The 21,842-nt window shown below is 44.8% G+C and overlaps 1 protein-coding gene across 3 annotated transcripts; it reads right to left on the bottom strand.

The window, feature by feature from the left end:
* Nucleotides 1-1,354: 1,354 nt before the first annotated feature.
* On the bottom strand, nt 1,355-21,352 carry CLTA (clathrin light chain A). 3 transcript variants are annotated; one of them, XM_036888407.2, is made up of 7 exons: nt 21,037-21,352; nt 15,106-15,143; nt 12,918-13,035; nt 8,328-8,439; nt 3,869-3,922; nt 2,740-2,775; nt 1,355-1,783 (listed from the first exon to the last, which is right to left on the bottom strand). In XM_036888407.2, the coding sequence occupies exons 1-7, from the start codon at nt 21,242-21,244 to the stop codon at nt 1,612-1,614; spliced, it is 738 nt and encodes a 245-aa protein (XP_036744302.1). In that variant the 5' UTR covers nt 21,245-21,352; the 3' UTR covers nt 1,355-1,611. The 3 variants fall into 3 exon arrangements, with proteins under 3 accessions (XP_036744302.1, XP_036744304.1, XP_036744305.1); XM_036888409.2 differs by lacking the exon at nt 3,869-3,922; XM_036888410.2 differs by lacking the exons at nt 2,740-2,775; nt 3,869-3,922 and having other exon boundaries at nt 21,037-21,351.
* Between the last annotated feature and the right edge of the window lie 490 nt (nt 21,353-21,842).

Here is a 21,842-nt window from a genome sequence, read left to right as displayed (position 1 = left end):
GATTTTTGTCATTCTGAATGGCATTAGCAAAGCCCAGAAGTAACAAATGGTCAGTGAACAACAGTGAGGGATTGCCTGATTGCAGTCAGAGGTGGCTGAAGGCAAAGAATGAGCAGAGACCAGAAATGTTGGCCAGATCAAGAAATGCCCAATTAAGCGATTAGAAAGGGGGAGGTAGGTGGAAAAGTAATGAAGATTCCTCTCCCCTCCAGACATAATTACCCTAGGAGAGACAGTGGACTTTCCTTGGCAATGGTAAACATTACCACCTTCCTCTGTGTGCTATTCCAGGAGTTTACATCAATTTCGAACTTAGAAATATCAGGTAACTATATGCAGATTTCTGAAATATGGCTTTATTAGGTACTTGAACCATCATCTAAAATGTGATTGATAGGTTGAGGGCAGATAATGAATGAATGTGTTGATGCCTGAATGGAGTACCTATTGTGTAGATTAGTATGGCTGAGAACTTTCTGTGATGATGGATATGTTCTGTAATCTGTTATACAACTCGGATGCTACTTAACTACATGTGGCCACTGATCATGTGACACCTAGGGCTAGAAATGTATTTTAATTAAATATAATCATATGTGCCTAGTGGCTACCATATTGACAAGCAAGGTCTAGATGGATTTGACAATAGAAATATGAGCAGAAAGTGCTAGAGATGGCACAGAACCCAGTGTATGCTCCAGCAATACAGAGTAATGGGGCTATAGCCACACACTAATGCCATCCTGACCCAGATTTAGGGGCTGAATCCAAAGGACTAAAGGTCTCACTTGGGTCTATATGCCCCTGAGAGACCCCTGCTAAAACAGTTGACCCTTGAGCAACATGGGTTTGGACTGCACGGGTCCACTTTTACACTGGGTTTTTTTTTCCCCAATAAATGTTAGTAGAAAAATTTTTGTGATAATTTGAAAAAAAACTTGCAAACTGCATTGCCAAGAAATATAAAAAATTAAAAACTTATTTCTAATAACCTACTGTTGACTTTTTATGGTAGTAAATGATATTTTTAGGGAGTCAGTGTTACCATGCTGATTGTTGACCATGAGGGTCGGCCTACATCGTTCAAGGGTCAACGGTACTACCCAAGACCCTAGAGTAAGGGACAGGGACAAACGAGCCATCTGGGGGACACAGTTCAGTCTTAGGTGGGTAAGGAGGGGTTAAATTTTAGCCACGGAACTCCCTTTTCAAAGAAAAACATCCACAGAATCCTGCTGAAAACTTAAGTGTAGAGCTATTTTAGTTCAAAGCAGGAGTGGGTGCCCAGTGGCTGTGCCTCTTCATCCCTTCCAACCTCACTCCAAACCCTGAGGTCAATAATGGAGCTTCATGCTTATTGTTTGAAACAGAAATTTATTCTCAGAACAATGCACAGGTTGAGGCTACTGTTGGGAGGCTCCCCTCCCTTCCTCCTCTCTGAGTGCCAGGGAGAACACAGTTGAAGGAAACATGCAATCACAAACAGTGATCAACTCTTAAGACAAAAGATTTGGTCCAATAGAACTCAACGTAATTAATCCAATTACTGTGAAGAGCTTCACTGAGTAGGACTGAAATATTGCAGGTGTCGTGTTTCCATAGGGACACTCTTCAGTGCACCAGGGGGGCCTGCTTGAGAGAGATGAGCACAGAGCGCATGCGGGAGATGTCTTTGGCCTGCTTGCTGGACTTGGGGTTAAAGTCACACAGCCGGGCCACCCGTTCCCACTCAGTGCCTGGGGACGACTCATCAATGTCGTTTACAAAGGCTTCTTCTGCTGCCCTGGAAGCAACAACAGAACATGTTGGTTTAATGTGGAAGCCCCTGTGAGCTCCCGAGCCATGTTAAGGAAGTGACGGCCTCTTCATGCTCAACCTAAATAGGCATTCTGATATTCCAAAGAGTAACAGCCCCTGGCCGGGATCAGACTCAGGACCAGACATGTGGCCAGCTTTCCTAGGCACAGGGTGCCTGGACTGCTGTGTAAAATGTTGGAATACAGGTGTTTGGTTCTCTCTCTCTCTCTGTCTCTACTGAAACAGAGCATTAAAAAAGCAGGTCCTTAGCCAGCTATGCACTGCCTTCATTAACAGGAGCAAAGCAGCAGGCTGGTCAAGAACTTCAACAGCAGTGGATGTTGGGCTGTTCTGAGTTTCAGTCACTTTAGAGACTTCTAAAAAGCCCACAGGTCACTGCACGATAGCCCCTGGATTTTTTCCTAAGGCTGGAGAGAAACAGGGCAGATCAAAAGGAATTCACAACAAAGCTCCCATGCTGGCAGGCACTAGAGACAGCCATTCTGGAAGGGGATTTGTTAGGACATTCTCCAATTCAGCCGGAAGTTGGCCCTGGTCCCTCCAGCCAGGCATGCTGGGCCACACAGGGCACACACACTGGCAGGGGTGGGCACCCAGTGGCTGGAGAACCAACCAATGTTAGTTGCTTTTTGGTAGGATGCTACTCCAACCCCTTTGATGTCAAGGTCAGCCCACCCACCCCCAGGCTGGGAACTAACTGGTGGGAGCTACAGCCCAAAAGGACAGTGGTTAAGAGGAAGAAAGACACACTAGTCATCTACTCCAGCAAGCATCACGGGCAAAGCAGAAGCAATGGAGATGACTGGTCTGTGGGGACAGGGTGGCACTCTCACAGGGATGGCCGTGGCAAACACTGCTGAAGCGCAGAGCCACTACAACATGGCACACACAGTTAGGGGCAGGGAGAAAGATTTACTTAACTGTTCTAGGCTGTAGCAAGGATGGTTTATGTTTGTGCTTAAAGGTGAAGAGAAGAGAACAAGGAGAGAAACTTTAGGTCAGATACAGAAAATGAGAATGAGCTCAATGCAGATGGTCAGTAAGCTGGACATGCCCTTGCCACACTCTCTGCCTGGGAATGTGCAAGCTGGCTCTGCTGGGCCAGCCTGCTGGCCAGCAAACCCAGACTCGGCCTTTCCAGTCTCCATTGCTACTCCAGAGAGAATGTGCAAAAATCAAACCCAACACCACCTGTAAGTCCAGCATTTCACAAGGCTCGTTGCCAATGTATGTGGGGGCCCAGGAAATCCAGTTCTTTCAACAGGATGAACAGCTCAAGGTCACAGACTCTACAGACAGCCTGTTGTTCACCCTCATCTATCTTATGTATCAAAAGCTGGTCCTAATTTTTGAGAAGGGAACAGCAAAAAGTGTTTCCAAGTCTTCAGCAATATTGCTTTGATATCAAGAATCCTCAGAAAACAAACTTCCAGAGAAGATGTAGTTTTCTTTGGGGGTTGGGGGGTGCTAAAGTGGCCCATATCAGACAGCTCTGGCTCTCGTGACCTCGAAAAGCTGGGGGCCTCTTTGTGCCTGGGTAAGCGGACATGGCCTCAGAAGCCGGCCACTGAATGACTGACATGTAAGAACACAGAGCCAACCCTCTCTGCTCCGACTCTTCTGCCCTGAGGGAGGGGCAGTCAAGCCCTTGGTTCTCTGAAGGAACCAATGTAGAAAATGCTGTCCACACTGGCTCCTAACCTGGCCTTCCACCCCCACGGGGCAGCAGCCATGGTGGCAACACCAGAACAGCGCCTACCCCAGGCCCAAAGCCTTCCCAGACAAGATCACAACTGACCCAGTTTGAAAGGGAGTCAGCTTTCTTCCTTCCCTCCAAAATCCTGAATACAAAAAATGGCAACCCGAGTTGCAGGGAGTTGTGTTCTGCAAGACAGTCAATGCATACCCCCAGCTTATCAACTCTTAGGCAGTCCCCACAGTGCCAATTTGAAATAATTTAAAAAGCAAAGCAACTCTTGACATAAAAAGCATTAACTCTAAACAAAAAAGTTAAATCAAAACAAGAAAAGGAATTAGTTTTGCAACATACACATAACCAATCACGTCAGCGAAGGGTTGTTTGTAGAAAGCTTCGTCTGCCACCCTAGACAGCAAGAGGTCCAAAAGGCAGGCAAGCAGGCAGGAAAAAAGAGAGAACATTGAGAAGCAGAAACATCTCAAATGCACAACAGAGGGAGCTACTCCCGAGGCACCATCCTAACCCAACACGGCTTCCAGCACTGTGGAGTCCAGTGGGCACACTCTCCTGCTGGCTTTACCCACAGGTTCTCCAAGGTGAGAGCTGCCAGCCTCTTCCCCTTGGTCTTATCCAAGCAACCACCAGCATTTCCTGAGCACCCACTTATGGGCCTTTTTATAGCCACTGTGTCCATTCACTCCCCAGCCCCAATAGCCTAGGATACCTAGTGTTCTCACCAGCTTTACAGACGAGGGAAGGTGGCCTAGAGAACAATTTTCTCAGCAGCAAGTAGAACTCATAATGAAGGCTGCCTGGCTCTTTTCACTTAGTGTTCACACTGCTTCCCAGCCTGTGTGCTCAAGAAGTCATGCCACCTTCCTGCTGGCCTCCATAACCCCTGTGGGTGCATGAGTGCCAGACACCACACAGCCTGGATTACCTGACCACTGCTTCGCCACACTGGCCAGGTGGGATCAATTTTCTGTATCCTGGGAACCCAGGCTTATTTCAAAATCCCCACCTTAGAGAAGAGCAGCTGGAGGCAAATGGTCTGGTAGAAAGAATGCAGCAGGGGGCCTGGCTCCAGCACTGCATTACTGTTCCTGAACACAGAGCTGTCTGCTCAGTCCATGGTGGTCGAAAGAATGCAGCAGGGGGCCTGGCTCCAGCACTGCATTACTGTTCCTGAACACAGAGCTGTCTGCTCAGTCCATGGTGGTCTTAAAGGGGACAAGGTGCAGCCCAGAAGCCAGAACTTAATCCTTCCCTAACTCACATCAGGAATGATCAAAATGGCAGGGCTCTGGGACAGGAAGGAAAAAGGGACATACAGAGTAGAGGAGCTTACACTGAAGGGGACACGCTGGCCAGGCTGAAAACCTGGGCCCAGACAGCCCACCTGGTCCACTGTGGTGGGCTGGGACCTTCAAGGAAGTCTCACCCTGTCCTTTGCCAGGCTGGTTTGGGGCACAGGAATAGAAGGGACATTTTAAAAATATAATCATGCCTGCTATTAACTTAAGCTCACATATTTATTTGAAGGGAAATTCTAGTAATTTTAGCTTCAGTTTATTTTTAAACTCACACATTTCCTTCCTTGTTTCCCGTTTGTTTACACATAGGTGTCTGTGGAAAACTAAAGAAAGCAAAAAGAACAGCCTTATTTTAATTCAAAAACGAGTCCACAGGAAAACAGAGGTTAGTTTTGAGCAGAATGAGGGGAGGGAAAGGAAAGGCAGGCCAGCTTGTAAACCAGGAATCCTTTTGGTTTACAGAAAGGGCTAAACATAATCAATATGAACTTGCCCTCACTTCTATAAGAGAAAGTAAAAGCTTAATGACTCCTGTCAAGGCAGCACTAAGACAACAATAGCTTGACTGTCAGGTTCTGCACCTTTGCAGCCAGTCCCAAGACTCAAGAGCTTGGGGGTAACAGCCTAGCCCTGTCAAGGCCAGAGATCCAGAACCAACGGACATCACCCCCCCCCCCCCCCCACAGGCAGCCCTTCCACCTGCTGGCTCTTCGCCCATCAGAGAAGCCTGAATGCGGCAACCTTGAGTCAGGCCAGCAGGAAGGGGGATGAATGCCTGGGCCTGACTGAAGGTGCTCAGGAGGCCCACACATACAAGCAGCCTGGAGTGGGCATGGAAAAAGCATTTGTCATCACTGAGATCATGGATTCCCCAAACTTTTACAAGTCTTAGAAGAGGTGAAACGTCTGCACCAAAGCTACGTGTCAACAGGGAAACGTTTCCACTATGGTTTTGGAAAGAAACATGGTTGGGATTGTTCTTGATGAGTAAACTGGTCTAACTGTAGAAGCCAGTCACCAGCTCCTTTGCAAAGAATTCTTTTCCACGGGTTGTCAATAATTCATGGCTCCTGCACAGTGGTATTTAGGCCCCAATTTGGGGTAAAAAGGAGGGATATTCATTGTATGGACTGACAATCACCCCACACAGTGCCTGGCACAGATAAACTCCTGAAGCTTTAAGGGTATGTGGAAGGCAGGAGGCCTGATGAAACACTCAATCAACAGGCCCTTGCTACTCCCCTGGCCCTTCTTAGGAAGGTCTGTGCCTTATCTCTGTGATCACTCTAAACATCTAGCTCCTGTACAAGTCTCCCAGGAAGAATGACACCTGCCTGAAATGAGCATTTTCTTTTCTCAAAATAGTCACTATTTAGGCGTAGACAGACAATGAGAAAGATGAGTCACTTTACATATATAAATGGGACTTACTCCTTTAGTCCCACAGGACTCAAATGTTCAAACATTAAAGGCAAAGTCCCCAAAACCAGACTTCTGATGGATAGAAGAGAAGGGGGTGCAGTCTGCAAGGCCAGAGTCCCCAGGGGAGGGTAGTGCCACTGGAAGAACCCCCAAAACGGTTGTGTAATGGCTTCCACCCCAGACCACCAAAGACTGGAACAGGAAAACTATTCGTTCTGTCTTGGGACTCTGGTGACAGGAGCTAGTGTGCCACTAGCTTTGCACACCCGCGGTCAGCCCTGTGCCATAAGGCTTCTGCAAGCCGAGTGACCTGGTTTCCAAACAGGTCTGCATTCTCGATGAGCAGTGAGTTTAAGTTTCTTCCCCCTCTGGAACTTGAGAGGTTCACTTATGAGAGCATCCAAGCAAAACCCTCAAGCAATGCCTGGAGGGACTAACACCTTTCCGATTGAGGTCCTAACAGGTGTGACTATCTCTCCAAGGACAACCCATCCTGTACACAGACAATTTAGCAAAACTGGCTTGAAAAAGTTCTGCAGTGGGAAGCCTGCTCCCAACACAATCATTTTTAAAGGCTCAGAATCTGTATGTCAATTTGCTTAAGCACGAGGGGCCCTGAACATAAGAGGGTCAGCCTGGTCTTACCAAGCACTTTAGAGAGATTAAGGAAGCAATTTCATTAGAGTAAACAGGGCCTTATATGGCGCTTGCACAAAGCATTCCTCATCTTTCTTTAAAGATCTGAACATGCATCTAAGGGAAATCATCTTGAACAAGCACAGCATAAAGGAGCCTGGACCTGTCAGCACTTCAAACTGACCACAGGTCCAGCAGCAGCCTGATAGCTGATGCTATCCTCAGGGACTCAACACCCAGACCAGACAGCAGATCCCCACCATACTCTTCACAGAACTGTAAATGGAACCCAACAGGCACCCCTAGAAAGTACAGCCCCCCAGGAAGGTGGCCAGGACAGAGGTGCCAGCCTGACATCTGAGGGGAAGCTGGCAGAATCCAGGACGGCCTAACAGGAGACAGGTAGCTGAAGGCTGCTGTACACAATATTCCCTCTGTTCTGCCGCAGGTGCCCCACAATGGCACAGGCTGGCTGGCAAGGCCGTCAGCTCCCTATTTTCTGGCAGATTTCCATCTCAGAGTTGCCAGAGAGAAGGGCATTTAAACTAACTTCTGCCTCTAAGGACAGGAACCTAAGACTCTTTACCCTGAAAATTAAGAATGACCCCAGGCCCAGTCTGGCCTATCTTTCCACTGAAGTGAGTGAAGTGACCATTTCATCAGAGCTGGGCTGAATCCAGCAGGGAAAGCAAGCCCATCAGCCTACTGCAAGGCAGGCAGCCCTTCCTCTGGAGGCCTCATTCTCTGAACTACTTCCTACTGGATGTGAAGTGCAGAGCATTAAAGACCACAGCTGCTGGTTGGTTGGTATGAGAATCAATGTGTTTTCTCCCCACCACTACTTAACCTTCAGTGAGTGTGTAAATTTGAAAAGAGCATTTTTAAAAAGTCAATTCAAGGTTTTCTTAGACACAGTCAAGTACTCAGAACCCTTAATTCTGAAGTCACTGTTTTGGAACATCCTCGGCTACCTAATTACAAAGCACATTTCCCTGCTAACAGACTCCTTTGTGCAGCAGCTTTCAGAGGGCAGAGCTGCATTTAGGTGATGCAACTTGACCAAGTCTATAATCACCTCCAAGTACTGAGATCCTGGTATCTGCATGAAAGCAGCCTCTCATTTCAGGGTTACATATTTACACATGGACTTGATACATGCTAACTTTTCCTTCTACTGCACCATACCATTACAGGTGGCACATACTAACCAAACTCTTAGTTGCAAAGCAAAATTCACTACAAATGGGATGGCTAAATGACAGGATGAATTATGTTCACAAGATCCAAGAGACGCGCAACACTGCTTCAAGCACTTCTTTGAAAACCTGCAAAGGCATTTTCACATCAAGAGTCAGCATTTGAGAACCTACACTGGCTGTTGGAAATGGATTTGATTCAATCTTGGAAAACAAGCTGTGCTAGAAGCACCAAGGACCAACCTGTTGTTTGCTTTTGTTTTCTGTAACTGCTCGTCCTGCCTTGCATACCACTCTTCCAGCTCCCTTATTGCTTTTTCCTTCCACTCTGCTTCTTGCTTCCGAGAATTGGCATCTTTGAAGGCAAGAAAGAGACAGACAATACACATGAAGCAAAACACAAACTAAAGTTCATTTTGTCAGTTTATTTTGGTCTTCAACTTATGCTGTGTGCACATGTGTGTGCTGGAGGGAAAATAGCCGGGAGGGAAGACAGAATTCTGTTTTCCAGATTTAATCCCAGTCCACTGACACTTCAGTGAATCCCAAGTTTTGTTTTCTTTTGGTTTTGCTCTTTCAGAGAGAGAGAGAGAGAGTGTGGAAAAAGCAGTAATGGATGGTTCTTTAATAATGCTGCCAATATTAGTTCAGGGAGGACTATTCATGTCAGATAATCTTATAACAAAAATCTCACAAACTATATTCTACACTCCAGGTTTGTTCATGGTTTTATAAAACACAAGGTGGCACTCACTCTCTTGACTATGGTAGAATCACTTCTATGAAGCAGGGAGTTATTAGGAAAATTAATAGAGGTAGAGATGATTCAGGAACAGGGAATAGTAGAAAACTGATATCAGAGTTGGAGAGACCACAAAAATACCTATTCCTGCTTAGACTGCAGAGTTCATGGCAGAGTTAAGACAGAACTAAAGAAACTCCAACAGAAAGAAGTGCAAGGGGTGGAGTGGAGTGGGGAATCATTATCAATAGTTACGCAAGAGGTTCTAGAAATTAGAGAAAGTGCCCACCTAGCAGGTTTGCCAGACTGAAGTCCCAAACACAAAGTTTCTCATGACAAAAGTGAATTTCCCTAAGCCATTTAGCTCAAGAGATAGATGTATGTCAGTAGATAGTGGGAGAGAAAGAAATACAGGTCATAGCTATTGCTGCGGCTGACACTTGAAGTTACCCTGATACTTTAACCATGTTCTTAAGAATGTCCTCTCTGGCAGCTGTTTATACCTCACTGAATTATCTTATTTAATCTTTACAATAATCCTAAGAAGGTAAACTCCAGTTCCACTAATTCAACAGTGAAAAAAACTACAGCTCAGAAAGTCTGGGTAACATTCCTCAAGTTTACAGTAAGTGGCAGAGCTAAGACCCAAACCCAGCTCTGATTGTAAAGTACACATTCTTACTCAAAGAGAGAGAGAGAAAGGGAAGTAAACCTAGAAACAATCACAAAATGTGACTAAAAGGTGGCCATCAGTGACCCAGATAAAAGCAGACAGTGCAGAGCTGAGCCGGTGGTGGAAAGTGACCACCTGAAGGGAAGGAAATAAGAATGTGGGGGCATTTTTAGGACCTTTGCAAGGAAGGTCTTGTAGTAACAACCTACAGAAGGCCGGGTCTGGAACTACGAGAAAGAGCCTAATGCCAGCGAGAAACTCAAAGTTTCAGATTATAAAGAACTTTTTACCTTGTTATCTAACTTAGCAGAAGGTGAACCTATCGCTCAGAAGAATATTATACACATTTTCCAATGATGACTCAAATACATACAGTAAACTTCTAATGCGTGTCTGCCAGCGGCAGGAAGTGTATGTGGAATGGAGGGCGCCATGCAGCAACAAGAGATGCTGCAGCTGTCGGTGCCATGTGGATAAGACACTGAAAAACGTCAAAATTAAAATGTGAAGCCTGCTTTTCAAGAGTAGTGAAATTACTTCCAAAAAATTGCTTTTTGACTGGAGAGTATTGTCTTTGGGTGTAAAGTAATGATTATTTTTTAAAATGTTATATATTAGGAACAGAAAATCATGGAAACTTATCCCTGCAAAATTAATCTAAATAAAAATTGTGACCATCTGCACAGATTGTAGTTACTGCATAAAACAGTCCCTTTAAGTTGTCTTCTTGCTTTTACACATTTATAAAGTGACACTGACCATAAGAATTTTAGAGTTCTTAAACGCTTATGTAGTTTGATGGGACAAAGATCCAAGTAATAATACAAACTCTCTGTGTCAGGGAGGGGGGAGAGGGAAGGCAGGATGAAGAGGCCCCTTGGTGGGCAGGCATGCTGCCCATCCTCATTAGTAGGTCATACTGATTACACTGTACCTGAGAATGCAGCCAGCAGGTAAGCGGAAACCCACGGACACAGGGTCTCTATCTTTAGCACCTTGTGCTTTCTCATAGTGCTTGCAAGGAAAAAAGGTGAAACTGAAGAAACATCTAGTTCATGACCAGCTTAATTTGAATCAACTGGAATGCAAAGCCAAATGTTTGACTTCCCTCAAGAAGCATCTTGAGTTAAGAAAACACCACTTCATGCAGTATTCCCAAAGTGCCCAAATTGGACACTGACAAAGAAAATGCCATTTTCCGGGCACTAAAGTGTACTCTCTCCATGAAAAAGACAAACTGCTAAACTTGGGGGAAAGAGAAAAGCTAAAGTCGGGTTCTGTAACATAAAAAAATACTCCAGTAGTACTAACACCAGCTAAGTCTTGCCTCCAGCTTACTCAGAGATACAGAAGAACAAGCCAGGACCAATGCTGCCAGCCCCGGGAAGACCTATTTTCATCTTTCTAAAGCAGCACCATCTAGTACAGTAGCTATGAGCCACACGTGGCTATTTATTAAAATTCAACAAAATTTAAAATTCAATGTCTCAGTCATACTAGTCATATTTCAAGTGCTTAACTGCCACATGTGGCTAGTGGGTGCTATGATGGACAGTAGAGAGAGAATATTTCCATCACCAAGAAATTATTACTGGGTAGTGCTGTGAAGATCCAAACCTAAGGGTGCCCATTGTTCTGAAAGCCACACAAACTGGGCTTGAGAGAGAACAGACTTGGCCCTACAGGCAGACATCAGTTTATTGCCCTCCACATTACTGCACTTTGCAGTTTTTTTTTAAAAGACTGAAGGTTGGTGGCAACCCTGCTTCTAATAAGTGAACTGGCACCATTTTTCAAACAGCATTTGCTCACTTCATGTCTCAGTGTCATATTTTGATAACTATCACAATATTTCTAACTTTCATTATTAAATTTGTTATGGTGATACATTAGCAGTGATTATGACTCCCTGAAAACTCTGATGATCAGCATTTCTAGCAATAAATTTTTTAACTGAGCTACGTCTGTTTTTTAAGATGTAACGCTATTGCCCACTTAATAGACTACAGCACAGTAAACTCATAACTTTTATATATACTGGGAAACCTAAAAATTCATTCGACTTGCTGTATTGGGATACTCACTTTATCTCAGTGGTCTGGAATCAAACCTGTAATTTATCTCCACAGTATGCCTGTAACTGGATGTTATCTGTGCCAAGTCCCTCCCTATTTCTAGGTATCAGTTACCCCATCTGAAAAATGAGTCATATATTTAACTAGTTCAGTGGTTCCCAAAGAGGAATAATAATGCAGACATTATGGTCACATAGAATGTTGTTATTTCTAGATGTACAATAAAATATTTAGGTATGAAGTATGTATCTTAAAGCAGATCAGAGAAAACAGTTGTGTGTGTAATCACAACACGTGTGTGTGCATGTGTGTGTATAAAATATACAACACACATACATGCCTCATTTGTATAAAGATAACCCAGTATGGCAAAATGTAAATTACAGAATCCAAGGGGTGCACACTTGTTCATTTTACTCTTTCAACTATTCTGTTTGAAATTTTATGTTGAGAATATTCTGTGGATAACAGCCCCACCTTCTGCCATATTTCTCCAACCCACATGTAGATACCAAGTTTTCTCTGATCTTGACCAGTAAGTAGCTGACACTCCATCTACACAAGCTCCTCACCAAAGCCAAGCTGGCTGGGACTGTTCTCAGGCCGAGCCTGCCTGGGAGATGGTGTATACTGAATGCACGGTGGCTATGGAATGGGTATGGACTCTGAGGCAGTGCAGACATAAGCTGAAATTCTTACTCTACCACTTCTTAGCTGTGTGATTCAAAAACATTCTGTGAGCCTCAAGGTGCTTGGCCATAAAAATGTAAAAGCTTACCTTACAGTGATATTAAGGTAAGAAAACCAAATTGTACATGTTTCCTAACAAACCTCGTTACCTCTTAAGCGTTACCTTAAATTCAGCCTTCAAATGATAAGTGAGCTATGAAGTCTCTCACATGGATAGAATACCTTCCAGTTTACAAAGCACTCTCACAGATATCATCTCAGATGACCTTTGGGGATGGTAACACTGACCTTATTCCACAGATGAGGCAACAGACTGCAAGATTTGAGCAACCAAATGCCCACAGCTACTAAGAGTTAAGGCTGGGCCTTGAACCCAGTCTTCACTCCAAGTCCAGGGCTCTTCCCAGAGCACAACTGTGCTTCCTGAGAGGAGGCACACAGTGGCTCTCTGGGCTGCCCTAATCCTCACACAACGGCCTGCGATTAAGCATTTCCTGGTGGGTGGCCTGGTGACATTCAAAATGAGAAAGGTATCTTCCCAAAGACTAAACAAGGACATGATGGCTAATTCAAGTTAAAAAAGGACAAAAGTAGAGTCAAGGTCAACTACTGCATGGAAAACAGACATCCAAAGAGAGAAAGGGATTCCTTACCAAGGGCTTCCAAGCGCTCCATCTGCTCTTCTCTCCATTTACGGATACTTTCAGGCTCTGACTGCAATCGATCCACTTGTGAAATAGCTGCATAACTGTCTGTTGGACCATTACTCTCCTTAACACAAAACATAATTGTGCTCTATCAGTACCAGAACCTCCTTTCTGAAATGTGCTTCATTCAAGTCAGAACCCCTGGTTAACAGCCCTAAGGGCTGTTGTAAGATGTTAAAGGATTACCTTAAAAGCAACAACACAACCTTTACACACCAACAGGGAGCTCGTGACATTACCGCACTTAATCCTTACAACCTCGCGGCAGGCAGGGTAGTTATTATCCCGCCTGTTATCAAGTGGGACATGAGTGGGAGAGATGAAAAGTCAGGGAGGTGTCTAACAGCTCACTAGGAAATAGTGTTATAAGTTTTAGTTTCCTCACTTAACACACAGATTATTATGCGCTTTCTTCAAAGTAACAGGTAAGTACCCAGCACAGCAAGGCCTAGATCCTAGAACTTCTAAATGCTATCATACAACACAGGAAAAAGGTCACTTAATACCACCTAATCAAAGTATAGTGAACTGTAGGGGGAAAAAAGTCCAAAAGAAAACGCATAGTTTAACTAGAGTCACACCAAGGAAGAATCTTTAAAAAGCAAACAAATGGGAGTCACAATACAGGGGGTAGGAGGACAGACTCTCAATGGCAGGTTAAGATCTAGGAGCTAATAAACAAACTGACAAAAACTCAACTATAATTGTATTTAACTTTTAGAGAATCTTTCACCTGTTGAACTAGGGAACAGTATCAGGTTTACCTAACCAGACAACAACGACGGAAAGAGAATTATTTAAAGTATTAATAACTAACATATTAGCACTTTCCATGTGTTGGGCACATAAAAGCTTTATCTCCCAAACACCTTGCAAAGCAAATTTTTATTCACATTTCACAGTTGGGTAATTAAATTGAGGCTCAGAGAAATAACATGTTCAAATTCACGCTAGACAGGGTCAAAGCCACAGTCTGAACCCTTCTGTCTCACTCTGAAGGCAAAGCACTAAACCTGGGATCCAGAAACTACAGTCCAAGCCAACCACCTGTTTTTGTAATTAAATTTTACTGGAACACAGTCAAGCCAGTTCATTTACATAACTTTCTGTGAATGCTTTCACTTTATAGTAACAGAATAGTCTGACAGAGGCCTCATGACCCACAAAGCTTAAAAAAGCTTAAAACAAAGTTTTACAGAAAAAGTCCACCCCTGGTTTCAACCAGTTAGGCTAATTGTGCCAACTGATTGATTGAAGAATGAGCAGAAACTCAGGCATAAGTAAAGTGCCACACTATTCCCCCAGGCTACAGATTCCTCCTGGTTGGTCTACAGGTAAATGCAGGGCTTTTGCTGGGAGGCTGGGAGAGAAGAAACCTCCATCTGGTTCCAGACTACATGACGTGCGTGTGAGGCCTGGAAGTGCTGCAGCCAGTACACCACTGTGAAAAGCGAGTGCAAATATACTCAGCAAGCACAGCCAGGAACCTAGAGGAACTGAGTCCCAGTCCCAGTCCCAGTCTGAGGACACCTCGCTTACCTCAGAGCTCTTTCTGTTACATAAACTAGTAACTTGTCTAGTTGAAGCCAATGCAACGTGGGCTGGCAACCAAAAGCTTCATGATACAGAGGGACAGTAACAGTCATCATCACAAAACAGCAGCCACCCCGACCCCCAATACGATCTAAAAGGTTCAAATGTGCTGGCCTCACCACATACTACCTGCTACTTTTAGATTGCTGATTTAACCTGTGTACCCCATTTTATTCATCTGTAAAACAGAAGTAACAGGAGTATAGGTCCCTTGGGTGGTTTTGAGAATTAAATAAAATGAAGAATAAGCAGTGCCTGACACAGTACATGGCATATAGTGTTTAAGTTAGCCATCCCCACCACCACCACCACCACCACGGGTCATTTCTTCAGATGAAGTTAACACTAGGGCCAAATCAGTAACATTTGAAAAGAATGCTGTCAATGTTGCTTCTCTTCAAATCTTTCCAACTTGGCAGGTAATATACCAGCTACTAATAAATAAATCCAGGAAAGTCAAATTCTAGGTCAGTCAATTCATATCACAGGAAAGGAAGACTCTCAACCCCTGTAATTCAGTATAATCAAGAGTACTCTGTACCTGGTAGTATTCGCCATTCATCACACCATCAACAGCATCTGTAAGACATAAGATTTCAATCTGTTACTCAGGGCTGGTCAAATGCTAAGCCAAAGGGTTATGGAGTGAATACAGTAGTGTAAGTTCCTAAATGCTGCCCCTGTGCTAGGTACTAGACATACCAATGAACAACTTTCTAGTTAATGAAACTGAGATGTGCTTATATTGTGCACAAATGACTTCACCAACATGGATAAATCTGCCCCATGCTTCCAAGTCCAAAAGCTTTTGACATTGTTTTCTGGCTTAGAGGAATAGCACACGGGAAGCCTGGCCAAAGAGCCTCATAAAGCAATAGTGTGTCTATGTAAGTTATAGAAAAGGCAAAGTGTGGCTGGAATCATTTCCACTGAGCAGACATGCAACTTCATGTGCTCTCTGGGGGAGTTAGGACTGCCTGTCCTGTGCCTGGAGTAGTTTGGCACCTAGAGATCTATAGTTGAAACTTCTTAGTGATTCCTCTGACCTCCTTGGAATCAGTTCAGAACATAAGATTTGGGCATACCGAATTAAGCCAGTGTTTTCAAGGATGCAAGTTACAAAAACCCCAAGTGCACTGTACAGTCCAGTCTTATGGGCACAATTAATTATTCATGAGCTATCTCAAAGTCCGTTTCAGCAATATGTAAAATGTCTAAGACTTAGAGCCTATCAGTCCTCACAGTACAAAATGGTGATCCACAGGCTAAACATATTTCATTTAAAATACAAAGTACCAGATCAATAAATTTTACAAAATCCATATTTCCAGGTTTTGGCAAAGAGAGGCAGGCAGGCAGAAGGTCTGGCAATACTGGGCCTATGTTCCTGAACTGGCAACAACTGTGTGAACTGAAGGTAGCCTTTACAGGCAGCAAGCTAGATCAATTTGTCCCCAATAGCCCCATTACAAAAAAAACTCCATTGTGTCTCACTAATTCAGTTACCTGATGGGCCTGTTTCTAACCCCTCCCCTGACCCAACAGCCATCACTGAGAGGCAGTCTGCCGAGGGTGGCACACCATCCTTCTGGGATGGTTGCTCTGCTTTACCCTGAAGCCTCAGTAATGGTACCGTAAGAATCTAGCATCCACCTACAGATTGTTTTCTGTAATTATTGGTGGGCCCACATTTACTACCGACTATCCGGGTAGGACCTCTATCATTTTGTCCAAATGTTTTCAAACTGCAGTGATCATCTATCTTACTGCATGGGGCGGGAGAGGGAAGAGGAGAGATGAGCCTGCAATGGACAGGAAGGCGCCGCAGTTAGGAGGCCCTCAGAGGGCAGGGCAGGTAAATAGTTTAGCTGTCCTAAAGGCCTGGGGCAGGGTGCTCTCAGCCTCATTCTTTCCTTTTAACCAGCAAAGATTTCATCAAACCACTCCTCTGGTCTTGGTTCTCCAATTAAACCCAAAGAACTACCTATTTTCCAAATAAACCCTAACATTTTATCCATTCTTTTGGTTCTCTTGCTTCTCCCAATCATCCTCCTGTACGTTCCAGCACTTTGACCTCAGAATACACACCTAGTTCCTTGAAAGGTGATAAGGTGTTTCTGAAAGGGCAGATAATTAATGACAGTATTTTCTCTCTTAAAGTTATGTTAAGATATGGAAGGAAAATACTATATGCATTTATTATGAGAGAATCAACCTTTAAAAAAGTGGTGCAATACCTGAGCAGGCCAGGAAGCCAGAAGAAAGATCATCTGATAATCCGATACATGAATACAAATCACAGGACCTAAGCATTTACCAACCGACCTTAACTTTGATCTATGTTTCAAATGCTGATTATGTATCTTGATTATTTCAACTATTTCTCATACTTTTCTTAATTTCCCTAGTTATTTTACTCCTATGCTTTACATACAATAGTACAAAAATGAGTTTCTTAGAGTTCTGTCGGTGGTTTTTTTACTACAAGCTGTTAGTGTGCCACCTATATATAATTTTTAAAGTATTCTACTAAGTTTTAGAAGTACAAAATTTACCAAAAAACTATTAATAGTACTTGGAGGGCATATTCAATTGCTCCTTGCTAATGAATTCCTTGATGTAGAATTGCTGGGTCATAGGATATACATTTAAAAGACTTCTAAACACCAAATTTGCCCCTTGGCCTACCATTTATATTAATACCATCAGCACTTTAGGGCCCCATTTCTCAGACATTCACTGATACTAGAGACTGAGTTTTATAGTGTTTTAAGATTTTTGTTAATAGGAAAAAAAGTCAAGGTGGCTTTGCTGTGCCAATCTTATGTCCTGTGAGGTGATTTTATATCTGACATTTGATTTTCTTTCTTACTGTGTTGGAGTTTTACACATTTTTCTGTCTTGACCTCCAAGTATTCTCTCTGTGGTATTATCTATCTTCTCATATTGAAAATATTTTCCCCACTGTCTTTTTATATGGTTTATATGTAACACCTAGAACTAACTGTATATAGACACTACTGATTTTTCCTTTATGATTTCTCTATCTGCTTTTATGCTGAACGTCTTCCCTACTCTAAGATAAGGATTTACTTTTCCTTGGGTACTAAAAAAAAACCACCTCTCTTTAATCCACCTGGAATTTATTTTTATGTAAAATAGAAGAGTGTGAGATCATTTTAAATCCTAGAGCCTACAATGACTGGTCTGGCCAGGCCTACATTCTGGTCAATATATTACACCTAATACACCAACTATCCAGTTAATGTATTCCAGCCTAGGGCCATTCCCAGTAAGAGAGACTTTGATCACTAGTTCCCACACAAAAACTAGAACAATTCTCATCCCATGCCTTCTTCTAAGTCACATGCTATACTGGTCTGTAGGTCCGAAAACTCATATCCTGACCCACTGGCAAGTGCTTTGTGCTCTTACTAGTAACTGTACTACTGTACTGACATTCGAGGGGCCCAAGTCAAAAGGTTTGTCTGTTGCTACAGAAACATGCAGAAAGGACATCTAGGGCCTTTATTTTTTAGGACAACTAAGCTAAGCAACTGGTTGTTCCAGAAGGAAAACTTTCCGGGTATCTCAGGAACCCCAGACAGAAATGAGAGCCAGAATATGTTTCCAGAGAGTAAAGACAGTCCCAAGCCCATCTTCAACTTCCCATGTTCCCCAACCACTGGAGGTTGAGCAGAGGGTCTGAATTCCAGCGAGCCATGTACTAGCTTGTACCTTAGGACTACTACGTAACTTCCATGATAATCAGTTCTCATCTGAAACAGGACACTACCACTCAGCCCACAGTTAACTGCATGGAACAAGAAGTGCAGAGAGAACCTAGTATACTGTAATGTATAGTATTACTTAATAGCATGCACGAGATTTCCCTGAACTTCTCTCCACTGGTACCAAGAATTACTCTCCTTCCTCAGAAAGCCTTCCTTTCATTCATGTTCCACTCTGCCTTCTTCTCCTCCAAGTCAGGACTTGCCAGAAACAAACAGTGGTGCCTCATTGCCCTACCCTCTCAGTAGCTCCTTAACCATTCTAACTCTTCCCTCCTTAGCACTCATGACTGAGGGCTTTTCAACAGCTCTACACTTAGGCTGCCTCTTTCCTGCCCACTTGTTCTTTGTCAATACTTCCCCCCACCTCCCCACAGGCCACTGCACCCAGCTGGTTACCTCCCACCTTCACACTTATGTCTCTTCTCCAGATCACCAAACAACTAAGGGAGTCATCCAAAGCTCGGGCCTTCTGGTTTTTGCCTGCCCACATCATCCATGGGAGTTTCCCCAAGGCTGGGAGATAGTTTAGACATGTTCCTCTCCTTTATCGCAGAGTCTCCTGCCTCTCTCTCTCTGGTAATAACACATCAGATACAGTGCTCCCTCCTCACCCCAAAGCCCACAGGCCTTATAATGCCTTTCTCTCCCTACTCCCAAAGAGTAAAAGCGGCCAGGTACTCCGGGCTAATGTAATCCCAGCAACCCTATGTGATGTGGTGCGGTGTACATTTTTGCACCTTGAGGTGGTGGTGGTTATACAAGTTGCCCAAGGCCCAAATCTTAACCACTACAGTGCCAAGATAGTGTCCGACTAGTTCTGTAATCCCCAAAGGAAATGCTGACCACTGCATTATTACAACTTCAACTACACTGTCAGAGATCAGTCACTAAATGCTTAGGTCACTAAGAAAAGGCCTTCCTAGGAACTAACTCAGCAGTCATTCCTTCCTTCCCCTTGCTGATAGTTCAATGCACAAGGGGCCCACATATCCAATTCTATTCTCTCCCTTTTACCTCTCCAAACTGCCCATCACCAAGCCCTGCCAGTTCCAAACAGGACCCATGGACCTGACATTTTTTGCCCATTCCTTTGTGAGTATCTATTCTGTACCAGATGCCGTGCTAGGCACTCGGTATACATCACATAAGGAGCAAAAGGAACTGTTCTCAAGTCAGGACAGTCTTCTAACTGTACGTCCTGATTCTCCCAATTCTGTCCTACCCAGGGCAGCCACAGCTGCCTTTCAGAAATGGCAACTCTTATCCCACAACACCTCTGCTGAATCAGAATATGGGGCCATCTAGGGGTGAGTAAACTTGGAGCTTGGCTATTAACTTGCCCTTTCTGCTTAAGCAAGTCATTTCTCTGTAAGACTCAAGTTTTCTATGAAACCAGGGAGGTAAACTAGGCCTCTAAAAAATACATTTTGATTCTCAGGCAAATATTAAAGAACACCCAACAACAAAACTCTCATCACTTAACGCCAACTTCATTTCCCAGGACAACCCAGTTCAGTCCAACCAGCTTGCTATAAATTGCATTTTCAGGTATATGACGTTTTTAATTAAATTCTTAATGGGGGGCTGATTTGCCTAGGAGACAGCTAGCAGTATCACCAACTCCACTCCCTAAAAAGCACTCACTGCTCTAGTGCACCAAAGCCTCAGCATGTCTCATTTGTTACCTGCCTGCCCCCGTAAGGTTTGAGTTTAGGGTAGTATAAACACTCCTATTTGCCCCACCAGGGCCTTATTCTCCTATAATTGGAATTTCTTTTAAGTAAACGAAACACCAACCCTTATTTCTTCTAATTTCCTACTTCCTTGTATTACTGAAAAAGCCTCTTTCACACATCCCTTCATCCACCACGACAATCCTAAGCATCACACGCACTTAAGGCATCCAAAGGTCAAGTTGGCATCATACCATGTGGGCTTTTTTTGTTTGTCTGACTTTGGGAAAAAGCCACACTAAACTCTCTAGTCACCTCTTGGAAGACTAGCCCAAGCTAATCTTAAATTCTGCTCAGGCAACACTGCCTACCAAAGCTGTTCCTAGAGGAAGCAGAGCTCCAGAAGTCCTAGTAATATATTCGACGATCAGTAAAACTTATCCCTCTTTGGCCAGAGTGTCTTTCTCCAGGGCTGGACCATCCTTCCTGACTTGGTCTTTTTCTCCCATAACCCGACATTCTGTACACTGTGAGTGTTTAAATGCTGAACGGCATTGCCATTTTTGTCCGTATGTCTCAAAAACGTTACTACTTTTCTTATTTTTTTCTATCCTCCCTTCCTAATAACTGGTACGTGCCGGGCTCAGACTTGCCCCTAAGTCCGGCCAAACTGCGCCAATGCGGCGGTTCTTCAGAGTCCAGGCTTTAGGCGCACCAAGCGCTCGATGAAAAGTTCCTGAATTGAAAGGGTTTCTTCGGGATCCTCAGCCTGTCACACTATTTTCTTTGCTTCCTCGCCCGGCTCGCGCCAGGAGCGCTCACACACTCAGAACAAACGGGCTACCCGGGCCTGGGTTTCGGCATGACCGGGCCGGGGGCTAGTTTCCTCCCCGCACTCCTACTCAACCTCCCAGTTCAGCAAGGGGCAAGCTACGGAGGTCTCAGGCCCACGCTGGACCGAGATTCCAAACAGGCCTTCCCGCCCCAAACGCGCCGCCCTCTCACCCGGACCCCCCGGCGGCTCTCCGTGCGGCTGGGGCCCAGGGGCGCCGCCGTCCAGGATGGCGAAGGCCTCGTCGTTCTCGATGCCCGCAATTTCGCTCTCCTGCTGCGCCAAGAAGGCCGCGGCCGGGTCTTCTTCGCCGGCACCAGCCACCCCGTTCCCCAGAGCGGGGCCGCCGGCGGGGGCGCCAAACGGATCTAACTCAGCCATGACGGGCAGTCAAGCGACAAACCAACCGACCCACCGACACCACGCCCCGCAGCGGCAGCTCTGGTGCCGGCGGCTACCAGACGACAGGCGGGAGGAGGGGGAGGGCGGAAGCGGAACCCTGCTCCTATATCCGGCTGGTCGAGGCGGAGTTAGAGGCCCGAAGAGGTAACCACCAATCAGAGGACAGCAATGGTTTATGAGCTATCCAGTCAGGCGCAGGAGGGGCGGGTCCCTGAGGAAAACTCGTGACCCCGGCTGCGCCGCTGGGCTGGGCGGTAAGCTCCGCGAGCCGCCCGGAGGCGGAAGAGTTGACAGCTGACAGCGGGCGTCCCTGCTCAGCCTTCGGGGCCGCCGCCTCTGAGGGCACTCCAGTGCTGAAACCGAGGCGAGGTGACGTGGGGAGGTAACGAATGGTCGATTACGGAAAAGGCAAAGTTAGGTTTTCTGAACATCAGTTTTCTCATTGGTAAACGGAAACGAGAATCAGCGCTGCCTCACTCCCAGCCGAACCTCACTTTCCTCATTTTAAAAATGGGCATGAGAATTCTGCATTAATTACCTCGCTAACAGGATTGATGGAAAGACTGCATTCTTTTTA

The sequence above is a fragment of the Manis pentadactyla genome, chromosome 3 (genome assembly GCF_030020395.1).
Source record: "Manis pentadactyla isolate mManPen7 chromosome 3, mManPen7.hap1, whole genome shotgun sequence".
NCBI lineage: Eukaryota > Metazoa > Chordata > Mammalia > Pholidota > Manidae > Manis > Manis pentadactyla.
This window is presented reverse-complemented; position numbering and strand designations above follow the sequence as displayed.